A 27,766-nucleotide genomic window follows, 5' to 3' on the forward strand; every position below is an offset into this window, starting at 1 on the left:
CAATAATCAGCACAACAGTTGTAACCATAAATAATTGAAAAGACAAGATAACTGAAACTTTGTTATATTGTATCAAGTCAAATTGGCATCAGGTGTTAACATTCCATATTAGAGCAGCGAATAAGCAGCATGCAACTATCTGCACATCTAGAACCATCAAAACCACATACTAACAGGAGAAAAATGCTGCAAAGAATTAAAAAATTGCAACAAAATGTCAAATAAATGTTAAATTACAGTGTAAAGAATTTAAAATATTACCTTCTCATGAAGTGCTGAAATACTTTCTACTGGTTTTCCATTACCTACAGCAGAAGCAGTTTCTTTGCTTTGGTTGTAATTTTCTACAGAGATATCTTTTCCTTCTTTAAGCAGCCTGACCTGTTGTAAAAAACACAGTAATTACTCTTTTTATGGTTCCATACACTGTAATTGTACTAGTGTATCATCACCATCAATTACACAGATCACTTGTAAAGAAATTACAGAAATGACATATTTAACAGTCCACTCTACAGAAATAAATCATAATAAGTAGACAGAAATAATAACTAACTATTACTAGAGTGATAATATCTATGCTGTATTGCTTTTGTTCCTTCCAGTTTAAGCATAGCTAAAGGTATTCCAGCTGTGAGTATCCTCCTCACATGGTCCAAAGTATCAATTTACATTCTGGAGGTGATCTGGCTGTTGCCAAAAGACGTTTTCTGACATTATCTACCAACTTGCATTGGAAGATAAAGTCAGGAAACTTTTTTGACAACAACTCTACTACTATATAATCATTAATTCAATTTAAATTTTATCTATATTGTAAAACTTGTTTAGAGATATAGCTAAATACCTTAATTTGAGAGACTGGCAAGCCTACTTCTTGTTAAGTAGTTAGCAATAATAACAAAATTCAACTGCAAAAATGGAAATAATATGTAAATATAAAAATGTTCAGAACTCATCTTCCATGTGATTTCATGTTAAAAATGAATTAAAACACTATAAGATTATGTTCATGTAGCTGTGTGAATGTGTATGAAAGAAAGAGAGAATGAGATATGTTGTGGCGTAGTAATGAAAGAGAATGTAAATGTTTATCAACTATGAAGCATAAATTAAGGCACAATGTGTCCAATTGGTCATGAGTAGTCCATAAACATCATGAGGGAAAGATTGTGTAAAGATAAGATAAAAGGAGAAAATAACATGTGATATCAGAGGAGAGATTGTAGAAATGATGATAGATAAGAACTAAGCAATTGAAGAAATAACTAGCACTCCATCGGATACAATGAGAGTTCCAGCTGATTCGATCAACAGAACAGTCTACTTGTGAAATTAACATGCAAGTGGTTAAACACTCCACGAACATATGTACACTAAACATAGTTCTCAGGGAGATTCAGCATGACACAGAATGTGACAAAGCTGGTCCTTTGAAATACAGGTACTACTCATCTTTGCCAGCTGAGTGGACTGGAGTAACATGAAATAAAGTGCCTTGCTCAAGGACACGTGTCACCAGGAATTGAACTTATGACCTTATGATTGTGAGCTGAATATCTTACCCACTAAGCCATGTGCCTTCACCCAGGAAATAAGCCAAATTGAATAAAATAACTCAAACTGGATGAATCTAAACTAAAGAAAATAATTTAAAGAGAAGATTTTTAGCTTGGACTTGTGATTAGCTGAGTACAAACAAGAATAGTATTATATTCTAGAGATATTTGACATTGCATATAAGAATAATTGCACTGAAATGGGTAATTCTTGGTGTGTCAAAAGCTGGTAGCAAATGAAAAATAAGATAAAAGATGAGCTAAGGAAATTGAAAATGGTGTACAGTTCAGTGCAGCCAGCTGTCTTTTGTGACTGAGTATGGCTTAGTAACATATACTGTACTTTCACTAATTGTTTTAGGTGTGTATGTAGTTGCAAACAGACATAGACATTGTCTTAACCCCTTCGTTCTTGACCTAGTGGAATATCCAGGATGTTGAGAGAGAGAGAGAGAGAGTAGCAACAGCAACCAGCTGAGTAGATTGGAGCAATACAAAATGACATGGAGGATGATGAGCTAACAAATGTTAAGGATAGATACTAAGCCTCTAAAAGAATACTGTGTGATTAAAGTCTTAGATTTATTAGTTGCTGATTGTTAGCTTATATATGTTTCTGTTTCTCTAAGTGTACTTAGCTAAAAGAAAACACTGAACTATTTGATATTTTACATCTAATACACAGAAAGAAATTTATTGGCAATCTCTTATCAAAGCTTAGTCTACTTTTAGAGTATTAAGCAGTCATGTAAGTATAATTATTTTGATTCAGTGTATCTTTATCTAATTATATTATCTCAATCATCTAATAACTTTAATTATCAATCTCTCTACCTCTCATATTCTTTCCCCTTTCTCTCCTATTGAAAGTTTTATTTCTTATCCATTCCCTCTATTATTCTTTTTGCTTTACTTTTCCTTATCCATCCAATTTTGTATAGCTTTATTTCTGTAATTCTCCTGGGAATTAATAGTGAAACATTTTGTTTCTTTAAAATAACTAGCTAAGATACATGTTGTTGTTCTTCTTACCGCCCCCACCCCCACTACCCTATCAGTCAATTTGCTGAAAGTCTGGCTTGTTTGTAATTTTACCATTCTGATCAAGTTTGTATATGTCAAACTAACACCTCTCTCTCTCTCTCATATTGACAAGCATCCACTTAATATTGCTGAACAATCTTGGTCTAAAGGCAAGATGAAGGTCATAGCATTCTTGCATAGTAAACTTGTTACAAATATGAATTCCATGTTCTTGTTTATGTTACAATTCATGATGCAACATAAATTCTTCATGTGGGAATAAAATAGTGGATAAGTCATTGGGTCTAAGTAACATTAAGCATTATATTATTTTTTGAAGAAGATTGTTCATTGAATAAATGACTACAGCTCTATTTTGCAGGAGAGCACCATTTCCACCTATAATGTAACATATTTCATAACTTGAGGGAAAGTAGTACCACCTTACATCAGGGTATCATCTGAAGTACTACTCCACTGATATGTCTCACTATTAGCACCAAATTTAAGTTAGACAGGCTTACATTTACAAATTCCCCCAAAACATAGCATAACTTCTTTGGCAAACTTTATAAATAGTGAGTATAACATCAGTGCAACTAAACTATGACACTCTAAGATTCAAGTTTCAGACAAGTCAGTAGAATGTTGAGCTGAATAACTGGCTTCATACTCTAAAGACCATTTGTAACCAATAAACTAATTGAAAAACTACAGACTTGTAACATAGAGAGCAACTGAGAATTCTTGCAGGACAGCTTCCTGAGTGCCACAGACCAAATATGCAGCTGGAGCAAAGTTCCATCCAGACCAAGGGTGACATGGTCGTGGAATGATGTTATTGATAAGGTCATTAGAGCAAAGAAACAGACCTAGAAGGACTGGAAGTGTTGGGGTAGCAGGAAACTGTATCAGATAGCGAGAAGGGAAGCTAGGAGACAAGTATATCTTGCCAGAGAAGAAGAGGAAAATAAGAAGTTTGCCTATATTCTGCAACGTGAGGACAAGAGACTTGAAGTGTTTCAGATTGCAAGACAGTGTGTGAGAGTAAATCATGATGTCATAGGAGAGAAATGTTGCCACTTGGATGATGGTGCATTCGCATTTAATGATACAGCAAAGAAAGAGGCTTGGAAATGCCATTATGAAAGGCTGCTAAATGTGGAGAATGAATGGGAAGAGAGTCTGCCAAATGTTGACCCAAATGAAGGGCCAGCTATCTGAATCAACAATATTTTGGTAGATAAAGCAATCAAGTATATGAAGACAGGGAAAGTTCCCTTGCTTGTCAGGAATTACTGCTGAAATGTTTAAAATAATCTGGCAGAGTAGGATATAGCCTAGTCACCCATATAGTTAATCAGGTTGTCCACAAGAGAGTCATACCCAAGGATTGGTGTAGTAGCATTATAGTCAACTGCTACAAAGGCAAAGGTGATGTCTTAGACAGTAATAATAACAAAGGTATCAAATTGCTGGACCAGGTGATGAAGGTCACAGAATGGGCCATAGCATGATTAATTAGGAAGAGATTTCATTATCTATGTAAACACAGTTTCATCTTCCATGCCGTATGTTTAGAGAAAAAAAACTTAAGATCCCTATGCTCAGTTCAACTCTCCTTCTTTCTCCCTTCTCCCTCTCTTTCACACTGATTTATTATTGTCATTTATTCATTCATTTATCTAATTTTGTCACAGTTTGGCTGACTGAAAACTCTTGGTTATAGCTCTAGTTAATAATGCAAATGCCCAATTCTATCTCATTATTATTGTTACTATTCTTTCACACTAGCAGCAGCAATATTAAACCCATTCGTTCAATTATGTCACCTTAACTCCCCAAATTCCGTCTCCTCGTGTTCTGTCTTCAACCAGCCTAACTTTGGTTTCTCTCTCCCAGTTTCTTTAACCACTTGCTTCTTCCAACACTTTACCTATGATCCCCCACCCCACCCCAGCCCTACCTTATATAAACTAGTACATTCAGATTCAACCTACCTCATATTTTAATACCTTGCCACAGGGAGTAGAAATCAGATGTTCAGGTTAGCAATTTTACTTTCCAACCTAGCACACATCTAAAACCTCTTTTTCAGCGAAAATTATAATTATTTTATTATTTCATTTCATTATCTATCTATTTCAATATCTATGTAAACACAGTTTTGTCTTCCATGCCGTATGTTTAGAGGAACAAACTTAAGATCCCTACACTCAATCCAACTCTTTCTTCCTTCTCCCTCTCTTTCACGCTCATTTATTATTGTCATTTATTCACTCATTTATCTAATTTTGTCACAGTTTTGCTAACCAAAAACTCTTGGTTATAGCTCTAGTTAAGAATGCAATTGCCCAATTCTATCTCATTATTATCATTACTATTCTTTCACACCAGGAGCCTGAGTTTTTGCTGCTTCACAGTGCGCCCGCCCACCGCTTGTACCAGAAGTTTCTATCCTCTGACCTTTATCGGATGCCTTTCCCATGAGCACTTCTAAAGGTATAATGTTCCCCCATCCCTACTTAGGGTTTATTTCCTATGTAATGTAGTGATCATATAGCACATAAAATGGTGTAGTGTATGCAGGCTGAAAACTATTGTATGTTTATGAGCTCTGCCAAATGAGAGCTTTCTTTTCAGGTACATGATGCTGCTGTCCCCCATCCCAAGGACCTCGCGGGCCCACACCTCCCACACCCTCAGAGTTGGCACACTTAATGTTGGCACACTGAAGAGTAGGTCTGGTAAGATGCTTGAATGGAGATGTGTAGATTTGTGCTGCATCCAAGAAGTAAGGTGGAAAGGAAGTTTTGCTAGGTTCCTCACAGGCAAAGAACATAGGGATAAGATTTTCTGGGCAGGGGACACTGATGGGGTCGGGGGCGTGGGTATACTTCTTGTGGAGAAATAGGTTGATAAGGTAATCAAGGTAATCAGAGTCTGTGATAGAATACTTAAGATTATATTAATGCTGCAACATGGGTAGGGGTAGGGGTCCACCAAAGATCAGTCCTCAGCCTTCTCTTATTCATCACAGTCCTCCAAGCAATAACAGAGGAATTCAAAACAGGCTGCCCCTGAGAGCTCCTCTAGGCTGATGACCTTGCTCTAAAAGCCGAGTCACTGCCAGAGCTAGAAACGAAGTTTAGAGTGTGGAAGCAAGATCTAGAATTGAAGGGCCTTAGGGTTAACCTAGCAAAAACCAAAGTCTTAGTAAGTAGGAAGGCAGACAAATCACAAACCACTCCAGGTAGATGGCCCTGCTTGATCTGTAGAAAAAGCATAGATAGAAACTCCATAAGATGTACCCAGTGTAAGTTATGGACACATCACATGTGCAGCAATATCAAAGGAAGGCTAACTGGAAAGATAGTTTTTGTGTGTGGCAAATGCTCAGTGGCAATAAACACTGAAAATGTGCAGAAAACAGCTTCCATCACATGCCAAGGAGAAAAAACTAGAAGTAGTTGATAGTTTCTGTTACCTAGGTGACCAAGTCAGTAGCAATGGTGGCTGCTCTGAGACTGTAGCTGCTAGAATAAGAATAGCCTGGGCAAAGTTAAGAGAGCTCCTACCTCTGCTGGTAACAAAGGGTCTCTCACTTAGGATGAAAGGCAGACTGCATGACACGTGTGCAAACAGCTATGCTACATGGCAGTGAAACATAGGCCATGACTGCTGAGAACATGCATAAGCTTGCAAGAAATGAAGCTAGTATGCTCCGCTGGATGTGTAATGTCAGTGTGCATGCATGACAGAGTGTAAGTGCCATGACAGAAAAGTTGGACATAAGAAACATCAGATGTGGTGTGCAAGAGAGACGACTGCGCTGGTATGGTCATGTGTTGTGTATGGATGAGGACAGCTATGTGAAAAAATGTCATACCCCAGCAGTAGAGGGAACCTGTGGAAGAGGTAGACCCAGGAAGACCTGGGATGAGGTGGTAAAGCCTGACCTTTGAACGTGGGGCCTCACAGAGGCAATGACAAGTGACCGAGACCTTTAGAGATATGCTGTGCTTGAGAAAACCCGGCAAGCCAAGTGAGACTGTAACTGTGGCCTATGCTAGTGCAGCATAACCTGCCCATTTAAGAGTACCCTTCAATCATTGGGTGATAAACTGCGCTTGCGAAGACCTGTTGAGTCAAGTGAAGTCATTGTCATGGCCAATGCCAGTACCAACTAATTGGCACCCGTGCTGGTAGTACGTAAAAAGCGCCATTCAAGCATGGTTGATGCCAGTGCCACCTGACTGGCTCCTGTGCTGGTGGAATGTAAAAAGCATCAATCAGGCATGTTGTTGTCAGTGCCACCTGACTGGCTCCCATGCTGGTGGCATGTAAAAAGTACCATTCAAGTATAATCGATGCCAGTACTGCCTGACTGGCCCTTATGCCGGTGGCATGTAAAAAGCACCCAATACACTCTCGGAGTGGTTGGCGTTCAGAAGGGCATCCAGCTGCAGAAACTTTGCTAGATCAGATTGGAGCCTGACGCAGCCTTCTACCTTGCCAGCCCTCAGTCAAAACGTCCAACCCATGCCAACATGGAAAGTGGACGTTAAACGATGATGATGATGATGATGATGATGATGATGATGATGATGATGATGATGATGATGATGATGATGATGATGAAAGTTAATGTAGATAAGATGCAGTTCAGATTTGTGCAGGCAGGAGCACAACTGATGCTATATTCCTGGTTAAGCAACTGCAGGAGAAATATCTAGCCAAAAATAAACCCCTGTACCTGGCTTTTGTTGACATGGAGAAAGCCTTTGACAGAGTCTCCCACTCCCTTATCTGGTGGTCAATGTAGCAGCTAGGGATAGACAAGTAGTTTGCAACAGTTGTACAAGCCACGTACAGGGATGCTGTTAGAAGGGTGAAGATCAGCAAGGAGTATAGCAATGAATTTTGTGTACAAGCAGGGGTTCACCAAGGATCAGTTTTTAGCCCCTGCTTGTTCATCATAGTCCTCCAGGCAATAACAGAGGAATTTAAGACAAGTTGCCCCTGAGAACTCTTCTATGCTGATGACCTTGTTCTTATAGCCAAATCACTACCAGAACTAGAGAAGAAATTTCAGATGCAGAAACAAGGCCTAGAATCAAAGGGCCTCAGAGTTAATCTAGCAAAACTGAAGTCTTAGTAAGTAGGAGAGCAGACAAATCACAAATCCCTTCAGGTAGATGGCCCTGCTCGATATGTAGAAAAGGCATAGATAAAAACTCCATAAGATATACCCAGTGTATGTTATGGTCACACAAAAGGTGCAGCAAAATCAAAGGGAGGTTGACAGGGAAAATAATTTTTGTGTGTGGAAGGTTCACAGGTACTAGTAACACTAAAAATGTACAGAAAATAGACTCCATCAAATGTCAGTGGGGGAAACTAGAAATAGTTGACAGCTTTTGTTACCTAGGTGACCAAGTCAGTAGTGGAGGTGGATGCTCCAAGTGAATAGCTGCTAGAATAAGAATAAGCTGGACCAAGGTCAGAGAGCTCCTACCTCTGTTGGTAACAAAGGGCCTCTCTCTCAGAGTGAAAGGTAGATCATATGATGCCTGTGTACAAACAGCCATGCTACATGGCAGAGAAACGTGGGCTGTGACCACTAAGGACATGTATAGGCTTGGAAGAAATGAAGCTAGTATGCTTTGCTGGATGTGTAATGTGAGTGTGCATGCACAACAGAGTGTAAGCGTCTTGACAGAAAAGTTGGGTATAAGAAGCACCAGATGTAGTGTGCAAGAGAGACAACTGGACTGGTATAGTTATGTGGTGCATATGGACAAGGACAGTGGAGGGAACCTATGGAAGAGGTAGACCCAGGAAGACACGGGATGAGGTGGTGAAGCATGATCTTCGAATGTTGGGTCTTATGGAGGCAATGACAAGTGACCAAGACCTTTGGCGATATGCCATGCTTGAGAAGACCTGTCAAGCCAAATGAAATCATAGTAGTGGCCGATGCCAGTATCACATAACTGGCATCCATGCCAGTGGCATGTAAAAAACACCATTGGAACATTGGGCCTCATAGAGTCAGTAACAAATGACAGAGACCTTTGGTGATATACCATGCTTGAGAAGATCTGTCAAACCAAGTGAGATTATAATCAAGGCCAATGCCGGTATTGCGTAACTGCCAGTGGCACATAAAAAGCACCCACTATACTCTTGGAGTGATTGGCATTAGGAAGGGCATCCAGCTGTAGAAATCATGCCAAATTAGATTGGAACCTGATGCAGTTCCCCAGCTAACCAGTTTTCAGTGAGACCATCCAACCCAGACCAGCATAGAAAACAGATGTATGATGATGATGTTGATGAAACTGTTTATAGTCAGTAATTGATAGATTTAATTCTGTACTTCAACAGATAAATTCCAACACATTACTACTAAAATAGTCTGTCATATTCGAAAACTTGAAAAAAGAAAATTGGAATAAAAATAACATTGATGAGTAGATAAAAATGTTAGTGCACAGAATTTAGTCAAGACACACTACATTCTGACTTAATAATTCCTGCTCCCTTTTCATCATAGACACAGGATGTAATCCATTGAAAAATCAACTTACATTTATTAAAAAAAAATATCGGCATTAGAATAGATTGTAACTTATTCATTAAAATATTGGAACCATTTCTGCACATAAGCCAAGAAGTGAGCCTCTAAGTGGTTACTAAAAATGCTAGAAATAGCAACTAAATCTTTCCCAGTACTACACTCTACCATTTTAAACAGGATCTAAAAGAGAAATAGCAGCTAAAACTACACTTTACCATTTTTAAAAAAGAATGTAGTCCACTTGATCAGGTCTGATTTCTACTCATAAAACAATTTATAGCAATAAAAATACAAGCTCCTGCATCGCCAAGAAATTTCTAAATTCATAGAAAATTTCAAAAGCAATGTGTGGAGGTATGAAGGGAGGTCACAAGGGAAAAATGATGATGGGACCAGAAGCAAGGGGAAGTGACATCACATCAAGAAGTGGTGTCTTCGAACAGCCTCTTTCTTCATCGGGGAATCAAATGTGACAGATGTGTTGTCGGGGATCGTTTTAGAAAAGTTGTCCTTTCTGGTCAGAAACTCAGGAAGAGTGCATGTGTGGGTACCGTTGAGTCTTGCTGATTCCTATGACCCAAAGTTTGAATATTCTGTTGCCGATTGCATCTTGAGCTAAGAGCAACCTTATTTATGCCTTACAAACACAAACATTTTTTAAAGATACAATAAACAGAATCCTATCTTAATCTGAAAAAATAAATACCAATAATTTTATCAAAAAATATTAAAAATACTTACCTGCGTTTTTAAGACATTCACTTGTTCATCTTTCTCATCAAGCATAAGGCGGTAATTTTCTTCAAGATCTCGTTTAGCCAACTGATCAAGATTAATCTGCTCTTTTAATTCAGATATACGTCGAAAAGACTTGTCTTGTGTATGTGCAAGGTTTTTCTTGAAAACAACAAAATTCATAATGTTAAGAACAAGAAAATTCTTTTTCAGACAGGAATAATAATTTTTTCAATGCAATTTAGAATTTAATTTCCACCATATAAAACATGCATTCAATGTAGAGTATTGAAAAATAAAAAAAAGCCATATCAGTATGATCATTATGCATCACTAAACAAAACAATAATCGAAAAGGTGACAAATTGATTGGCAGTGAGCTCAAAGACAAAAAAATTTACTCTCATCCTGTAACCACTTTCAAGAACAGTTTAATCCTTTTGCTACCATATTTCTGTAGAAAACACTATCATTGTTTCAATTAATTTTGAAAACATAAATTAACATGAAATTTTGATGGAAGATTCAAATCTAGTTCACTCTGAAACAGGAAGTTGGTATCATAGAACCAAGGTTGGTCTCAGGTTGGCTGGTATCAAAAGAATTAATAAATACTAAATTAATAGTATAGAAACTTCATAATAATACATATACAAGTCTACATGACCATTTATTTCTGCACACACACACACACACACATATATATACATACATACATATATGTGTGTGTGTGTATACACACACACTTTATGGATCAAGGCTACCATTGGTTTCATGTTAAGAGAGAAATCCCTTAACAATTATAAAGCCTACCATATGAAATATCAGTGTTTGTCTCCAATAAAGAATTTTTATTCACCAATGCAGTGTTCCGCACTCATTCTCATTGTTTGATATTAATGTGTGAGTGTATGTGTGTGTGGGTGTATGTGTGTGTGTGTGTGTGTGTGTGTGTGTGTGTAATATATGTACACATTACTTTTCATCGATGACAGAATTGCATAGAATGAATAGAATCCATATCTGCTAACCATTGAAATATTTTGGAACTATATAAAAAGTGTTCAAATGTATCAATGTTGCTTTTGATATTTTGAACTTGTAGATTTTCCAGATGAAAGCACAAGATATTGTTGCACATTTGATGTTGAGATATGCAAATTTTAACTGTGAAAATGGGCATCAGACGTAGTGTGCAAGAGAGAAGACTGCTCTGGTATGGTCATGTGGTGCATGTAAATGAAGACAGTTGCATGAAGATGTTCCATTCTCCAAATGTGGAGGGAACCTGTGGAAGAGGAAGATCTAGGAAGATGTGGGATGAAGTTTTGAAAAACGATTTTCAGTTGTTGAGCCTTGTGGAGGAGATGACAAAGGACCAAGACAATTGGCAATTTGCTGTGCTTGACAAGATATGCCCAGCTGAGTAAGATCACAGCCAAAATGGTGTGACCTTTATGTCCATGCTCCTGCACACAGTCTGTCCTTGAAAAACCTCTACCCCAACAGCCCATCTTTCCAACACCTCCCACACTCATATTCTACTCTCATATTCTCCTCACCTCTATCTCACACTCTCACTTGTGAAACTACCTGCACATAATGTGTCCCTATCAAATCTCTTAGCCACAACATATCTTCCAAACACCTGCTCCCTCTATTTGTGTCTATTCATGTTACCCTCTCTTCCATCTCTCACTCATCTTTTGCAACCTCATGAACTTACCCACCCACTCTCTCTACCCAATTCCAGGTATGCTTCACAATACACACCTCCCTGTAACTTGGATGTATACCCTGTCACATTTTCACCAATTTATCTCTCTCACACACACACAATCCTCACTATTCTCTATCCAACTGAGGTAGTCTTGTATCTCCTCTAATGCAAGATACCTATTTCTGTCCTTCTATTGATACTATAATTTCTCATCACCTGGCACTAAGCCTCCTCCCTCAATACTACTCTCCTTGCCCTCAGTAGAAGCAGTTTTGTCTTGTCTTGCAAGTTACTTGGTGACCTCACTGCTGTTGGTGCCATATAAAAAGCATCCAATAGACTCTGTAAAGATGTTGGTGTTAGGAAGGTCACTCAGCCATATAAACCATGCCACAGAAATATTGGAGTTTAGGGTAGGCAGTCTACCAGTGGAGAAATGGATAAAGTACTTTGGGTAGTCAGAGCATGCAACAGAATAATTAAGATGAGAGAAGCTATAGGCAACTCAGCAATTTTTATCTCTGTATATGCCCTACAGGTAGGACAAACAAAAGAACAAGAAAACTGCTGGTATGAGACCTTTCTACAAATCATCGCAACAACAATTCATTGTGACAATTAGTATATTTTTAAAATATTTGTTTTATGAAACCAGATTAAATTTTATAAATCAACTGAAAGAATGTAATTTAAATAGAAATTTCATAAAAGGTTAAAAATAAGAGATTTTTGTCATAGAATCAAAAAACTTTTCCGGATTACTTACCTTTAATTTCTCTTGTTCTTGCAAAAGTTCTTTGAAAGTAAGAACTATCTAAAAGTAAAAGCAAAAACTTAATGTTTGATGCTTATAAATTGTTTTCATAAATTTATTTTATTTTAAGTAAAGTGTTAATTTTGACAGTTCTCATCAAAATGACTTACAAATGTATTACCATTTAAGACACATTTTGGATACTTTTTGAGAAGAATACTTTCAGAAAATGAGTTGCTCTTTATACAAGTAAACATTAAACAACAAAACAGAGGCTCTTATTTTCCAGCCAAATAACCAAATAGGATACTGTGCAATACCTATTTCAATCCTATATTTTGAACTATTTTCACAATGTTAGACTGTAATATATTCTTGGGAATAGGAAAAATTTTATATCCTTGACAAATGTTGGATATGTAATTTAACGATGTGGAGGTAAAACCAATGTGATCACATGATGTACTTCACAAGACTCCAAAATGCCCTCTCAACAACTCCTATCAACCTCTTTGTCAACCAATATGCTACTCTTTATAAGAGTTCAGCTAGCCCATTCTTCCAATCCCCTAGGGGTGTCAATGACTCTCACCACAACATCTCCCCCTTTGAAATTGACTTCCATTGGAAGTTAATATCATTACTTTTATTTATCTATTTTTCTTTCATCACATCTCCCTTTTTGAGATTTTCCACCTAGGAAAGTTTAATATTTTTCCTGTTTAGGCACTACTTCCAACTGTTCTGTTTGTTTCCTCTTTCTTGTGCTGCTAGGTACGATTTCTTGTGGCATTGGAACATCAAAAGTGTCGTAGAACACTTCCATGAGTATTTCTTTTTTTTTTTTTTCGTATATCTATTTTTTAACTGGTTTAAATGTCTTTTGTGTTCCCATTTTTTGCCTCTTATCATATATGTCATTTTGCCTATTCCTTTTGTTACTACTCAGTCTTCCCAGCCTTGTGTTCCATTTTTATATATTTTGAAAAACACCTTGTCACTGATATTGAAATGCTTTGTCATATATTTAGAGTTTTCCCTATTTGTTTTTCTTACGGGTAGCAACTTGTCAAAAACTGACTTTATTTTTCAAACAAACATTAGTTCCACAGGCGACTTGCCTGAAAAAGTGTTTGGGTTTGGTGTTATCCTATAAACCCTCAAGAATTGTGTCAATACTGTGTCATCAACTAGCTCGTTTCTTGATTTCTTTAATGCTCTTTTAAATGTATCCATGAACCTTTCCCCTTGCCCGTTTGATCTTGGGTGATACAGAGGAGTAGTGATATGTTCAATTGAGTACATCTTTCAAAAATTCTTAAATTCATTCACCGTGAATTGTGTACTGTTATCAGAGACTATGGTATCTAGATTCATTTTTGGCCAGTAAACATAACTACTCGTAAATGGCTTCATCCTAGAAATTCCTGGATGTCCAGTGCAGAATTCCTTTAACATTTGACCTTATAGTGAGGTAGACATTACGGCCCTCTGTGCATACATAAGCACATTATCATATATAGAATACAAATTTGAAACTGTGTCGCATCCAGCCATACATATTTTTTTATTTGTTTCTTCTGATGTCACTATTTTTGTCATTTTTATGATAAACTCGTCCGTCTCTGCCTTAACTTTTATTTCCTCCAATGTCACTGGCAATCCATACACAACATTGCACAATATATTTTTTATTTCATTTTCAGCTTTTAACATAACTATCGCTGTGTCTTCTAGTGGTTCACTCTATTTTGGTATTAACCTTGACAAACCATCTGCATGTCCCAACTTTTTTGATGACAAATACTACATTTTGAAGTCGTAATTCAGTAGTTTCATTCTCCAGCACTGCAATCTGTTGGCTGTATGTGAGGGATACCCTTTTTTGATCCATAGATTGACAATAATGGGCTGTGGTCTGTCTGCAGGCAGAGCCTTCTTCCATGTATAAATTTATGGAATTTTTTTACCGCAGATATGATGACTAATGCCTCTTTTTCTGATTTTACACAAATATGAATGAAGCTGGTAGCGTGAAAGCAGTAGCTCATGCTTCGCGTTCATTATTGCTGGCTGAGAAAAGTTACAGTCATTTGACTGTAACTTTTCTCAGCTAACAATAATGAGCATGAAGCATGAGCTACTGCTTTCAGGCTACCAGCTTCATATTTGTGTAAAATCACAGCTCCAATATCACTTTTACTAGCATCTGCTGCCACTACTATTTCTAAATTCAGATCAAAATGTGATAACGACAATTCCGATATTAAGACATTTTAAAATTCAAATTACAATGAAAGTAAACAAACAAACGAAGTCTGACCAGTTCCACTTAATGTCTTTTTTTCAATAAGTTATTCAAGGGTGCTCTTAAATCATGCATATTCAGTATGTGTACCTGGTAGTAATTTGCAAGCCCCAAAAATGCTTGTAATATTGTAATGTTTGTTGGAGAAGGCATATTTTTTATTGCACTCACCCTAGACAGGTCTGGTCTGCGTCTGTTTTCATCAATAATCTGCCCTAGATATTTTATTCTTAGCAATTCACACTTTTCCTCACTGAGCTTAAACCCATAATCTTTTAGTCTTTCAAAGACCTTTTTAACATGCTCAGCATGCTGACCCTGAGATTCACTTAGTCAAGGTAAGCTACAGTGAAATCTGAACCTGCGAGCATAATGTCCATAACTTGTTGGAAAATGCCAGATGCTACCTTTATACCAAGGGGAAGTCGATTAAATTCATACAACTCTTTATGGGTATTTATTGTCAATAATTTTGAACATTTCCTCATTGACTTTTACCTGCAAATATGCTTCAGATAGGTCCAACTCTGAGAAAACTTTTCCTCCATTCAACTTTGTGAAAATTTCCTCTGAACTTGATAACGGGTAATTATAAGGCATCAAACATTCATTTAACCCTGTTGAAAAATCAGCACATACTCAGATTTTATTATTTATTTTCTTGACATAAACTGTTGGGGACACCCATTTTGTATAATCAATTTTATCAATAATGCCAAGCTTTTCAAGTCTATCCAATTCTTCCTTAACTTCTTTCAATACTGTGAAAGGTAAAGTTTTTTTTTTGTTTTGTTTTTTTACCAGTATAGTGTTTTCTTTCACTTGAAACTTCACCCCAGTTTTGGTGCAAAGACCCAATTCATCAGAAAAAGCTTCAGGAAATTTTTTTCTTTTTTTCTTAAATCCTCCAACTCCTTATTTGTACTGGCAGAAGAACCATTCACATCTTTACAAAAAATAGTTATGTCTGATTTTTCCATAAGTTAAACAGTTCCATCCAGTCTTTTCCAAATAAATTTGTTGTATTTTTCAACACAAAAACTTTGGCTTTCAAGGTTTTTCCATGAAATGTAACATCACTTATTATTTTGCCCATAAAATGCAATTTTTTTCCTGAAACACCTCATGCAATTTTCAAAGTTTACTTAACCCTTTAGTGTTTAAACCAGCCATATCCGGCCCAATATATTCTACATGTTTTATATTCAAACTGGCAATATCTAGCCTCTCATACCTAACCTACATTGACATTCTAAAAATAACCAATCGCATCATTGAAACCTCAAAGCTATAAGATAATGCATGGTTAATTCAAAACAATTTGAGTGAAAAAGTATTACATTTAACAGAGTAATCTGAACACTAAAGGGTTAATCTCGGTTTCTCTATTTTTCTCCATGTATCTGTTTTAATTGTGATATTACTGCCCATATCCAATTGTAACTTGATATTTACATTATTCATTTTTAAGGACACAAATTTTCTTTCCTGAGCCTCACTTAGAATTTTTGTTAACAATACATTCTTTCTCAAATTTTTTTTTTGTTTGACCTGTTTTTTTGTTTTGCTATACAATGTAAGTTTTTTGTCCAATTTTTCCACAATCAAAACATTTTCGATTTTTAAAAGGGCAATTACTTCTAAAATGTAAACCTCTGCAACCATAGCATGGATTTAGTCTTGACTTTCATTTTTCTTTTTTCATATTCATTTCAGGTTGACATGCATGTATCTGCGAGCAACCTTTTTCGTGTCATGTCTTAAGTTTATAATCTTAAATTTATAATCCTCCGGCTTCTTCGCCACTGCCTGTAGAGTTAATATTTGGTCCTGTTCTAATTTTGTTAATATACAGAAATGTATATCAGCATCTTTTCTTGCAGCTAACACTTGAACAAAAATTAGACATCTGAACAAATCTGGAGTTAATTTGTATAATTTGAATTTTTCACACTTTCTGTTAACAACTCCAGCATAGGTGATGAAATCTTCATCTTTTTTAACTAAATTTAACTAAATTTGTTTCATAGAAACAAATCTCACCTGGTTTCTTCAGCAGAATACAATTACAGTATTTTTCGTGTTTGGCAGGAGATAACTTACATAAAAGTAGTTGCACCTTCTTCATGTCATTCCAATTTTTACATTCTTCTTTGAAGATTTCTTCATATCATCTAAAATATGCAGAAAAAGTAGTACCTTCTTCTGGGTTATAAAATAAATTCTCCAATTGCGTTTGTTATGCTGTTTGATGAGAATGAACCAGAAGTATTTTCAGACTTCTTCAACATTACTTCCAGTAACTGTTGGCATTGTTGCTGCTGTTGTAGTTGCTGTTGTAACTGCTGTTGTTGCTATTGCAACTGCACCATGCATGTTAATGACTTTTAATGACTTCCATGTTAATGACTTGTTAATGACTTCCATATTAATGACATTTTCATTGATTTCATACCAAAATAAAACTTTAACGTCTGACGCAAGCTTCAACTATCTCGTCACCACTTTAATATCCTTGACAAATGTTGGATATATAATTAATGGAGGGGAGGTAAAATCTATGTGTTCACATGACGTACTTCATGAGACTCCAAAACACCTTCTCAGTAAGTCCTAGCGACCTCTTAGTCAACCAATACGCTACTCTTTACAAGAGTTTGGCTAGTCCATTCTTCCAATCCCCCAGGGATGTCAATGACTCTCACCACAACAAAAAGAGAACAGTTTTTGTGTTAATTGGACAAATTGGAAAAGCCCATATATTTTTAGATTTGTAGTGACCTTTCCTTTACACAAACCACTCTGTATTTAGAAACTAAATAGAGATGTGTGGCATCTGGAGTATGTGTATTCTACTATACCTCCAAGCTGATCCAGTGAGTGTGAAGGGATTTTGTTGACAGAAACTGAAAGAAGCTTCTTTTGTGTGTGTACATGTATATGTATGCATGTGTCTATACACACACACACACACATATATATATATATATATATATATATATATAGAGAGAGAGAGAGAGAGAGCTATTTCTGTCCCTCTTACCTTAACTCTCATCACCTGGCACAAAGTCACCTCTCTCAATACTACTCCCCTCTCAACTGAGGAGTCTTTGACTTGCATGCTATCTGGTGACCTTACTGAAGTCAGTGCCACTAAAAAATACCAACTACACTCCCCTATAAAGTAGTTAGTGTTGGGAAGGGCATCAAGACATAGAAACCATGCAAAAACAGATAGAGTTTGGCACAGACCTCTGACTCACCAGCTCCTGTCAAACTGTCCAATTCATGCCAGCAGTTAAATGGTGATCACACACACACAAACACAAACACACACACACACACACACACACATACACACACACACACATGGTGATTGTCATTTCTTTACAGAAGATGACCATCATTTCTAATACTAAATACCATCATGAAACTTCATATGACTAGCAAGTCCAGTTTGGGACAAACATACCCTACTGCAGATGTTACAAACATTTTCTGGGATTGGTGTTAAGTCCTGTTAACAAAGTTCTTGTTTCAAAATGTATTGTTTGATTCTCTGTATTTCAAAAGCTTTTACAACCATTGTAGAACACTTCTTTCCAAACTAATCACTTTTGACTATAAACTTCTCTCGCAGCTGTCTTACTAGAAAGGGAGCCTCAATAACTCTTCTACATGGCACAAAACCAAATTGCACCACACCTAGTCTAACTTCTTCCTAACCAGTTGAGCTACAACTCATTCTGTAACTTTCATGACTTGGTCTAGCAATTTGATACCTCTGCAATTACTCCTCTTTAAGATAGAACCATTACTCTTGTAAAGGTTGACAAGAATGTTGCTACACTAGTTGTTGGATATGATCCCTTTCTGTACAACCTGATTAACTATATAGGAGACTAAGCCGTATCTCACTCTGCCAGGTATTTTAAACATTTTGACAGTAATTCCTGATGGAACAGAGACTTTCCTTCCTTCATATCCTTAATTGCTTTTTCTATCTTACTGCTGTCAACTATAATGGCTGGTTCCACTTTTGGCTTTACATTTGGAAGGCTCTATTTCTCTTATGCATTTTCCATGTTTAGAAGCCTTTCATAGGAGTACTTCTATGTCTCTTTCTTTTCCGAATTACTAGGTATAAGTGTACCATTATCTGGTTACCCTAAAGTTGCAAACTTGACAGAAAGAGTGTGTGGGGGAGCTGGAGGATGGGGGACAGCTTTCAAAATCTGAAAAGAAGGTTTGTGGGAACATTTACCTGCAAGAAAACTGCTCTTGCACATTATCAGATATATTAATATCAATGTAACTGCTCAACAGAGCCACTGTATGTCCAAATCCTCAAACATTCAGAGCAAAGTAGTAGTAGTAGTAGTAGTAGTAGTGTATGTGTGTGTCATTATCTTGATATCAAATGATAGCTGTAAGCAAGTGTCACCATCATACAAGTGGTGTCATTTGTTTCCAGTCTTCTTCGGAAATGTGAGGTTAAGGGGAAATATATTACTTGGAAACATGTGAGAGTTGATGACAGGAATGGCATCCAATCATAGAAAATCTGCCTCAACAAGATTTCTTGTAAGTATGGAAAAGTGTACATTATAATAATGATGATAATGATGATATCATCAGGTTACTCTTTCACCAAAGAATCAGTAGATGTGGTGACAATGTTATATGTAACTATGTGCAACTGGAGAAAAGATGTTACAACTGGATACTTCTGTAAACACTAAGAAAATTAAAAAAGGATCAAATATCAAAGTGTTCTGTGTTTTTGATTTTAACTGTTATATTACTTCTGTTACAAAAAAGAAATGTTGCAGTACAGTGTGACTTACACTTGTTTTCAAAGAGTTAAACAGTTTAGAGAATCTTTCCTTGGACAAGGTGCGAGTCAATCATAAGGTTTGCTCAAGGGATAAATGAAGTTAGTTATTTAATATGGCAAAACATAGTTGCAAAGTATCGTTGTTGCAGTGATGAGCTACACCCTCTACAATACCAATTTATATGCAAGTGGGTCTATTACAATTTAAATATGAATTACAAGGGAAACTGGTAGGTCAAAATCTTAAAACCTCTCATTTCAGCAACCATCTCCAAGTAAGCATTTCATCATGGTATCATTTCAAAAAGTACTACAGTAATCACTCGCACCCTCAGTACATCCCAGATTTTTCTAGCTAATAGATGTAACTTTATATCATGGGCTCACCAGTATATCACAGATTTCTGCAGCTGATTGGTATTTATATTTTTTTATATTTTAATTATTTCTGTGGTAAAATAAGCATTTTCATGCTTAAAATTCAATAAATCAAAATACAGAGCAGTACTGCACAGTATAACACATTAATTAAAATATATTAAAAGAAAATATGTAGTGTACCATAAATGAGTAAACAAAGAATCACACATATTGTATGGAAAATGAAACTTGGGATGTGAGTGTTTAGTGTTGCTTTGCATTTATAATAAAATAAATACATACAAATTATTAAAATAATAAAAAAATACATACAGTACAGTACTGTTTCTACTGCGCAGATTTCCACCTATCACAGGAGGTTTTGGAATGTAACACCCGCGATAGTCAAGGGATTACTGTACTTACTTCATTGAATTTGGACTTGTAGCGTCTGGCTCGGTGTTCATACTTCTTTACCAAAGTGTAAAGTTCTTCTTTAGAGAGAATATCTACATTGAAAGCACTTTCTTCAATTTCACTTTCAATATCGGACGGCATTTGGTAATGTATTGGAGGCAAGGGTGATTGAAAAGGCGTTTCATATGTAGAGCTAGCAGAAGTATTTGGTGACATTGCTCCAAGGGATATAACAGACATGCCGCTATTTGGTTGTTCTTGCTGCTTTCCTAATAATGATACATCATCAACAGCAGCAAATTCTTCCTACAAAGTTGTTGTATAAAACAAAAAATAAAATTATTCAGAGGAAGAAGGATGCAAACATCTAACAAACATTAGATACTTTGAAAGAGAAATGCAACAAGCAGATTTATCACAGCAATTATTACATACTACTCTCTTACAAGGACAACTTACATTTCATTGGGTATCTGAAATATTGATTAACAATAAAAAAAAATTGAAGGAAGGCTGCAAAGAATAATGAATAAGAAGATAATGAGATAATAGAGAGGGAGAGAAGACAAAAAAAAAAAGAGAGAGAAGACAGAAAATAAATAAGAAAAAGAAGAGGAAAGAAAAGAACAAAAAGACAACATAAAAAAGATAGAAGACTAAAGGTGAAATAATGAGAAGGCATGAAGGAGGGAGAAGGAGACATAACAAAAAGGAGCTATAATCAAAAAACCAAAGGCAAAAAAAAAAACAAAAAAAAACAAAAGATGTGTAAACAACAAAACCCATCTTTGATAAAATATGGATAAGGATTAGTAGAATCAGAAATATGGTAGATATTTGAGGTTTGCCACAATATATGTAGTATTATTGCTGGATCTGAAGATTGCTTTGCATCCAGATTGTTGGAACATAGCAGTGGTGTAGCATAATTGATGTAGAAAAGTAACAAAGCACTTACTGCACTTGATTCAATAAGAGAACCATCATTGAGTGGTATGTCAATCAACATCCCCATGGTAGGTGAACTGGGTGAGCTAACTGAGTTGGCTGTATCCAATGAGACATTATTGGTTACAGTAACTTCATCAGTTTTGACTGATGCAGTGTCTATAGGTTCATCCACATTTCCTGTTGGTGACTCTGCACTCACATTATCTGTATTGCTTAAGGAAACATTCTGCAAAAAAAAAAAAAATTCAGTTATTTTACAATATATTTAAGGTGTTTTCTGCAATACGCAATAGTCATTCCAATATATGTCATCAAATTATATGGCAATTAAAGACAAAAGATGGAAGGATATGATAGTACTGACAAAAAAATTATTTTATAGTTATAACGAGAATATTTCCTAGTGTTACAGTTTAATAAAGAGAACAGTGAAAATAGAAAAAAATTCTAGTTTCATTCTATTTCAGTGTTCTTTTGTTTCTTGCTAAACTCTTTACAAAGAGACTTTATCATTATATTCTTTTATTTGTTTCAGTCATTTGACTGCAGCCATGCAGGAGCACTATCCTTAGTCGAAGAAATCGACCCCAGGACTTATGTGTTCATAAATGCCCCATTTATGTGTGTGCTCATGCCCCAAAGGCTGAAACATACAAAAGAATAAAAGAATATGTGTATGTATTTTTACATATATATATATATATATATATATATATATATATATATATACACATATACATACATACATACAAGGTGCATTCCAGAAGTTTTGAGACTTTTTTAAGGAGGGGCAGCTATAACTGTCTAAGATTACAGTAATTTTAGTATATCATTGCTATACATCTAATAAGCTGACCTGCTAAGTTCTTTTATTCCAGATCGAAAGAGATAGCTGTAATGGCTCTTTGAATACACTCTGCTAAACACTGCTTGTCACAGCTATTTTGCAGAATGCAGTTAAGACGTGAAGACAATCTGGAATATTACCATACAACAGAAACTTATGAAACACTCCAGACTGCTTATGGATTAACTTGTATGAGCCAAGCATTTGTTTTTCACTGGCACAAGAGGCTAGGCAAAGCAAATCCACAGGGAAGTTTGTGATTATCCTCTTCTTCAACAGTAAGGTTCACTGGGTTCCCTCTGACCAGGCAGTCAACAAAGAATACTTTGTGAAAGTTTTGAGGGAGTTTAGGAAGAGATTTCATTGCAAAAGGCCAGAACACCTGCACCAGGACAATGCACCTGTCTACAATTCTATCCTGGTAACCAACCATGTGACAGAGATGAGCATCAAAACTGTCCCTCACCTCCCCTATAGTCCAGACCTTGCTCCCTGTTACTTTTGGTTGTTTTCCAAGCAGAAGAAGATGAAGGAGGCTGTGACAAGGGTCCTGGACACCTTCACTTTGGTGAACTTCTATATGCTCTTCATGAAGTGGCTAGAGAGCTACAACAAGAGAAGTTGAAATCAGAGGATCCTACTTTGAAGATAAATTTTGTACTTTGTCTCTCTTGAACAAGTCTCAAAACTTCTGGAATGCACCTGATATATATATATATATATATATATGTATATATATATATATATATATATATATATATATATATATATATATATATATACACACACACACACATACACATATTCAAACATACACACATATATTGAGATTAGGGGTTAGGGTGTTGGGCTCATGATCACAAGGATATAAATTCGATTCCTAAAACAGGAGGCAAATAGTGTCCTTGAGCAAAGCAGTTCATTTCAAACTACAACACTCCACAGTGCTAAAAATAAGTACTAAGCATAGCAATGGTGCAACCCTCTTTCCTTCCAGCAGTTACAATACTAATGTTCAGCTGGGTCAAAAGTAGTGAGGATGAAACAGAGTCCAAGTCAACACATGAGCATAGAGGCATCTAAAACAATTACAAAAAGCATGTTACATGTTACCAAATAGTATTTGCTTATAAGAGATAGATTTCAAACATGGATATTTTACATTACACTATTTTGTAATGATTACTATGTGGATTGATAGCTGAGTCTTTACGAGAAGCTTACTGTGATAGCTTCATATACATACATACATATATGTGTATATATATATATATATATATATATGGAATTTTTTTTCTTTTTCCATACATTTTAGATCTTGTGGTGAACTAAGCAATAGAAAATGAGCAAGATGTCTTCTTCAAGAAAATGTTGCATTAATTCTCCAAATGTATTTTATGTTTGTGGAGAATAAGCATTACCTGAAAATCGAAAAAACATAACTGATTTTGTTGAAAGAGCATATATGGCATATTTTGGGATCAAACTGGGAGGCCAAGATAAATATTGGGCACTGCATAGTGTCTGCAAATGATGTACAGAACATTTGCGACAATGGACTAAAGGGACAAGGAAAAGTATGAGGTTTACTATACCAATGGTATGGTGGGAGCCTTATAATCACTTGGACGACTGCTACTTTTGTAACCTAAATTTAAAGGATATTAACTGGAAAAATCGACAAACACTTGTTTATCCTGATCTTGCCTCTGCTATTAGACCAGCTCCATACAGTAAAGAGCTTCCTGCTCCTGTCTTCAATGTCTTGCCTCAGATAACTTTACCCTCAACCAAAGAAGATTCATCACCTGAAGAAGACACTAGAGATCAAGACTTTTCAGTTGAGACTTTACCTCAGCTATTCTCCCAGGTACAGTTGAATGATCTAGTTTGTGACTTGAACCTCTCAAAAAATTCTGCAGAACTGTTGCTTCTCGACTGAAAGAGAAGAATCTTCTAGAGAATGGTGTCCGTATAATATTTTATCGGAGTTGGCATGAAGAGCTCCTTTCTTTCTTCACAAAAGAGGAAGAGCTGGTTTAATGCAGAGATATCAGTGGGCTTCTTAATAAACCTAGCATTGAGGAATACAAATCAGAGGAATGGCGTCTTTTCATAGACCGCTCTAAGCGTAGTTTAAAATGTGTATTGTACAACAGGAATGTGTATGGCTCTGTCCCACTCAGCAACTCTGAAGGAAAAATATGAAGAAATTAAGTTGGTTTTAGAGAAGATACTGTATCATGACCATAAATGAGTCATCTGCATTGATTTAAAGATGGTGAATTTTCTCATGGGACAGCAATCTGGTTATACCAAATGCCTATGCATTTTTTGCATGTGGGACAGTAGAGACCAAGGAAACCACCATGTTAAGAAAGACTGGCCACCTCAAACAAATATGGTTATTGGAAGAACCTTTAGTTGAGTGAGATAAGATCACCCCCCGCCCACTTTGTACATCAAACACAGATTGATCAAGCAATTCATCAAAGCTCTTGACAAAAATGGGGAATGCTTCAAGTATATCTGCAGTGTATTTCTAAACTTGACAATTGAAAAATGGACCACAGATCCATAAACTCTTGAAGGACAAATTTCATGGAAGTAGTGAGCAAAAATGCAGCATCGGCTTGGCTAGCCTTTGCAGAAGTAGTGCAAAATTTCCTTGAGACCTTGTTACCAACTTGATATCAACTTTTCATGATATTGGCGTGAATATGAGGATCGAAATGCATTATCTTTTTAGTTATCTTGACTGTTTTCCTGAAAATCTCGGAGATGTTAGTGATGAACAAGGCAAACAATTCCATCAGGATATCAAGGAGATGGAAACTTGGTACCAAGGATGTTGGGATGCTGTGATGATGGCAGACTATAGCTGGTGTTTAAAACGAGATACTCCTGTTGCTCAACATTCACGGTGCACAAAGAAGTTCAAGTTTATTCCTTGAATTTTCTACCAAAAATCTTAACCAGTGTGCATTTTCAATTTTGAATTTTTATTTGTACTTTGTTTTGGTTTGTGTTACGCTCTTTTATTGATTCATACTATATGCCTTTGTATGAATAAAATACTTTATCAGGTTTAGTCAGAAAACTAGACCTGATAGAGAAAAACAGAAGTTATTTTTGAATTTAGCAGGCAAAATCATTTAAGAATTCATTGAAATATTCCAGGCACCAGATAAAATTTTTTTTTTGTTGCCCAGTGTTTTAAATGAAAAAATCATACATATAACTTGAAATTCCTGGTGAAATATAATAATTACAGAGTAAATATATACTAGGGAGACCCATAGAAATTCCACAGAATGAAAAAGATTAAGAGAAGCTATTTAAGATAGAAAGGATGATTCGCATTTTTATTTTGCTAAGTATTTCACTTCCAGTCACAATAATATATTCCTCATCATCATTTAATGTCCATTGTCAATGCTGGCATGGGTTGGACAGTTTGACTAAGGCTGGCACGCTGGAAGGCTGCACCAGACTCCAGTCTGATTTGGCATGGTTTCTATAGCTGGATGCCCTACCTAACACCAACCACTCTAAAAGTGTAGTGTTTGCTTTTACGTGCTATTTGTGACACCAGTATCTGCCACGAATACGATTTTACTTGGTTTGAAGGGTTTTTTTCTCAATACTTGGCTTAAAGGTCATGTTCTAAAACACCAGAGAGGCTTGTCTAATAGTAAGCACTACTTCTTCAACAAACTTTTTAACCATGTAATTCCCATCTTCATATCTTTAACATTTTTCTCTTTATCTTAACCTGTCACTTTGACTAACTCTCACTCTATCTCTCTCTTAATGTAACTGCCCATCTCACTTTAACCTCACCACCAGAACATTACGCTCTGCTAAATATTGTATCCTAAACATACATCTTTCTCTTTACCTTTTCCTCCCCACTCTACAGCATGTTGTTAACACTTCTCTCACCCTCTTGTTCTCTCACTCTTCACCTCTCCCTTCAACTAACCATGTGATGCATTTGGCCTTATTATACCTCTCTCTACTTCTTCCTCACTTCTTTCTTCTCTACTCACACTCTTCATGTTCCTCTTTTTCTCTCTCTCTCTCTCTCTCTCTCCCTCATACACAGACACTTTTACTCCACCTCTCTCTCACTCCAACTCCGCCTCACTAACTAACTAAAGTATAATGGGCGAACAAACAAGCAAATTATTATATAGATTGAAACAATGGCTGGAATATGTGGTACCATTTTAATTCTGTGTTACACATGGAATATATATATATATATATATATATATATATATATATATATGAGTGTGAATGTGTGTATGGATAGATGATGGTGAACTTGAATTGAGTAATTCTGAAAAGAAAGAGGCATGGAAATACCTCTATAAAAAGCAACTAAATGTAGAGAAAGTACAAGAGAGTTTTCTAAATACACTGGTCAACAAAATTAAATGTATTATACTTATTATGAATGCAAACCAACTTTTTTAGACTAATTTTTCATGCTGATTTCAAAATTTCACTCCATTTGCATGCAGCATATATCAGTTTTTCAGTATATATATGCAAATATTTACATATTTGTATATATGAAATCATTAATGTAATAAATAAGGACATTATTTTTAGAAAGTAAATGAATTTATTGAGTTGAAAATCATTACTATCATTCTACAAAGAGTGAATACACAAAAAATGGGTCAGACAAAACAGACAAAGTTTGGAACAACAGAGTTAGAAATATTGTGATTTGTATTTTCTGCAGTGTTCCTGATCTGGTTGATCATGGTAAAGTGTCCAGCAGTAGTCAGCCAGCATACTGTCATTCCAGCACTAATGTCCTGGTGAAATCTTTCACCCTGTTCATCAGACACTGCTCCAAGGTTAGCTGTGAAGAAATCCAGATGGGAGTCCAAGAAGTGAACTTTCAGTGACATGCAACAACCCATTGTTGAGTAACATTTCTGAATATTCTTGATGCCATTGCCTTCATGTTGCCCAAGAAATTCTCACAGATCCAATTGAAAGCATTCTGGGCAGGCAGTTCCAGTTCATCCAGTGTTGTCTTGAAGTTGACCTCTTTGAGTACTTCTCTAATTTTGGGGTCCAACAAAGATACACTCTTTCAACTTTGCCTGTGTGATTTTGGGAAACCTTTCTACAATATACTCATACCCTCTGACATTTCTCTTCCCTAGTGTCTTTACAAACTGTTTCATCAATCCAAGCTTTATATGCAAAGGAGGCAATAGGACATTACATAGATCTACAAGAGGTGTACTGGTGATGCTAGACAGTCCTAGTTGGTATGATGTTCTTGTCTGCTAGTTTGATTCCGAATAATGTCTGTCATTTGCCCGACTATCCTATAGACACGTGAAACAACAATATTTTGTGAAACTTGACTGCATTTCCATTAACATCCCAATGACTTTTAAGTCTCTACATATTTTCCATGAGTAGCTTTCATAGACAATGGCATTAAGTAAAAGTTCCATATTCTCATATGATTCATAAAGATGAATAGAGTGTGCAATAGGAATGGAGGGCTTCAAATTACCATTATGTAGAAGTACAGCTTTTAAACTTTGTTTTGAAGAGTCAATAAACAAATGCCACTCTGCAGGATCATGATTTTGTAATAAACATTCGATGAGTCCATCGATGTTACCACAAAAGCA

At 36.1% G+C, this 27,766-nt stretch overlaps 1 protein-coding gene across 14 annotated transcripts in view; it reads right to left on the reverse strand.

The window, feature by feature from the left end:
- LOC106872513 (uncharacterized) overlaps positions 1-27,766 on the reverse strand; it is a 252,407-nt gene that overhangs the window by 179,403 nt on the left and 45,238 nt on the right. For all 14 annotated transcript variants that reach the window (XR_016243103.1, XM_089357348.1, XM_089357343.1 and 11 more), the window contains 5 exons: positions 21,255-21,473; positions 20,306-20,602; positions 12,387-12,434; positions 9,907-10,062; positions 262-381 (listed from right to left, as the gene is read on the reverse strand). Coding sequence is in view for 13 of the 14 variants with exons in the window: in XM_089357348.1 (XP_089213474.1) it covers positions 262-381; positions 9,907-10,062; positions 12,387-12,434; positions 20,306-20,602; positions 21,255-21,473 (840 nt within the window). In the remaining variant the exon portion in view is untranslated. The remainder of the gene's footprint in view (positions 1-261; positions 382-9,906; positions 10,063-12,386; positions 12,435-20,305; positions 20,603-21,254; positions 21,474-27,766) is intronic.

This window comes from Octopus bimaculoides, chromosome 9 (assembly GCF_046866305.1).
Source record: "Octopus bimaculoides isolate indiv1 chromosome 9, ASM4686630v1, whole genome shotgun sequence".
Lineage (NCBI taxonomy): Eukaryota > Metazoa > Mollusca > Cephalopoda > Octopoda > Octopodidae > Octopus > Octopus bimaculoides.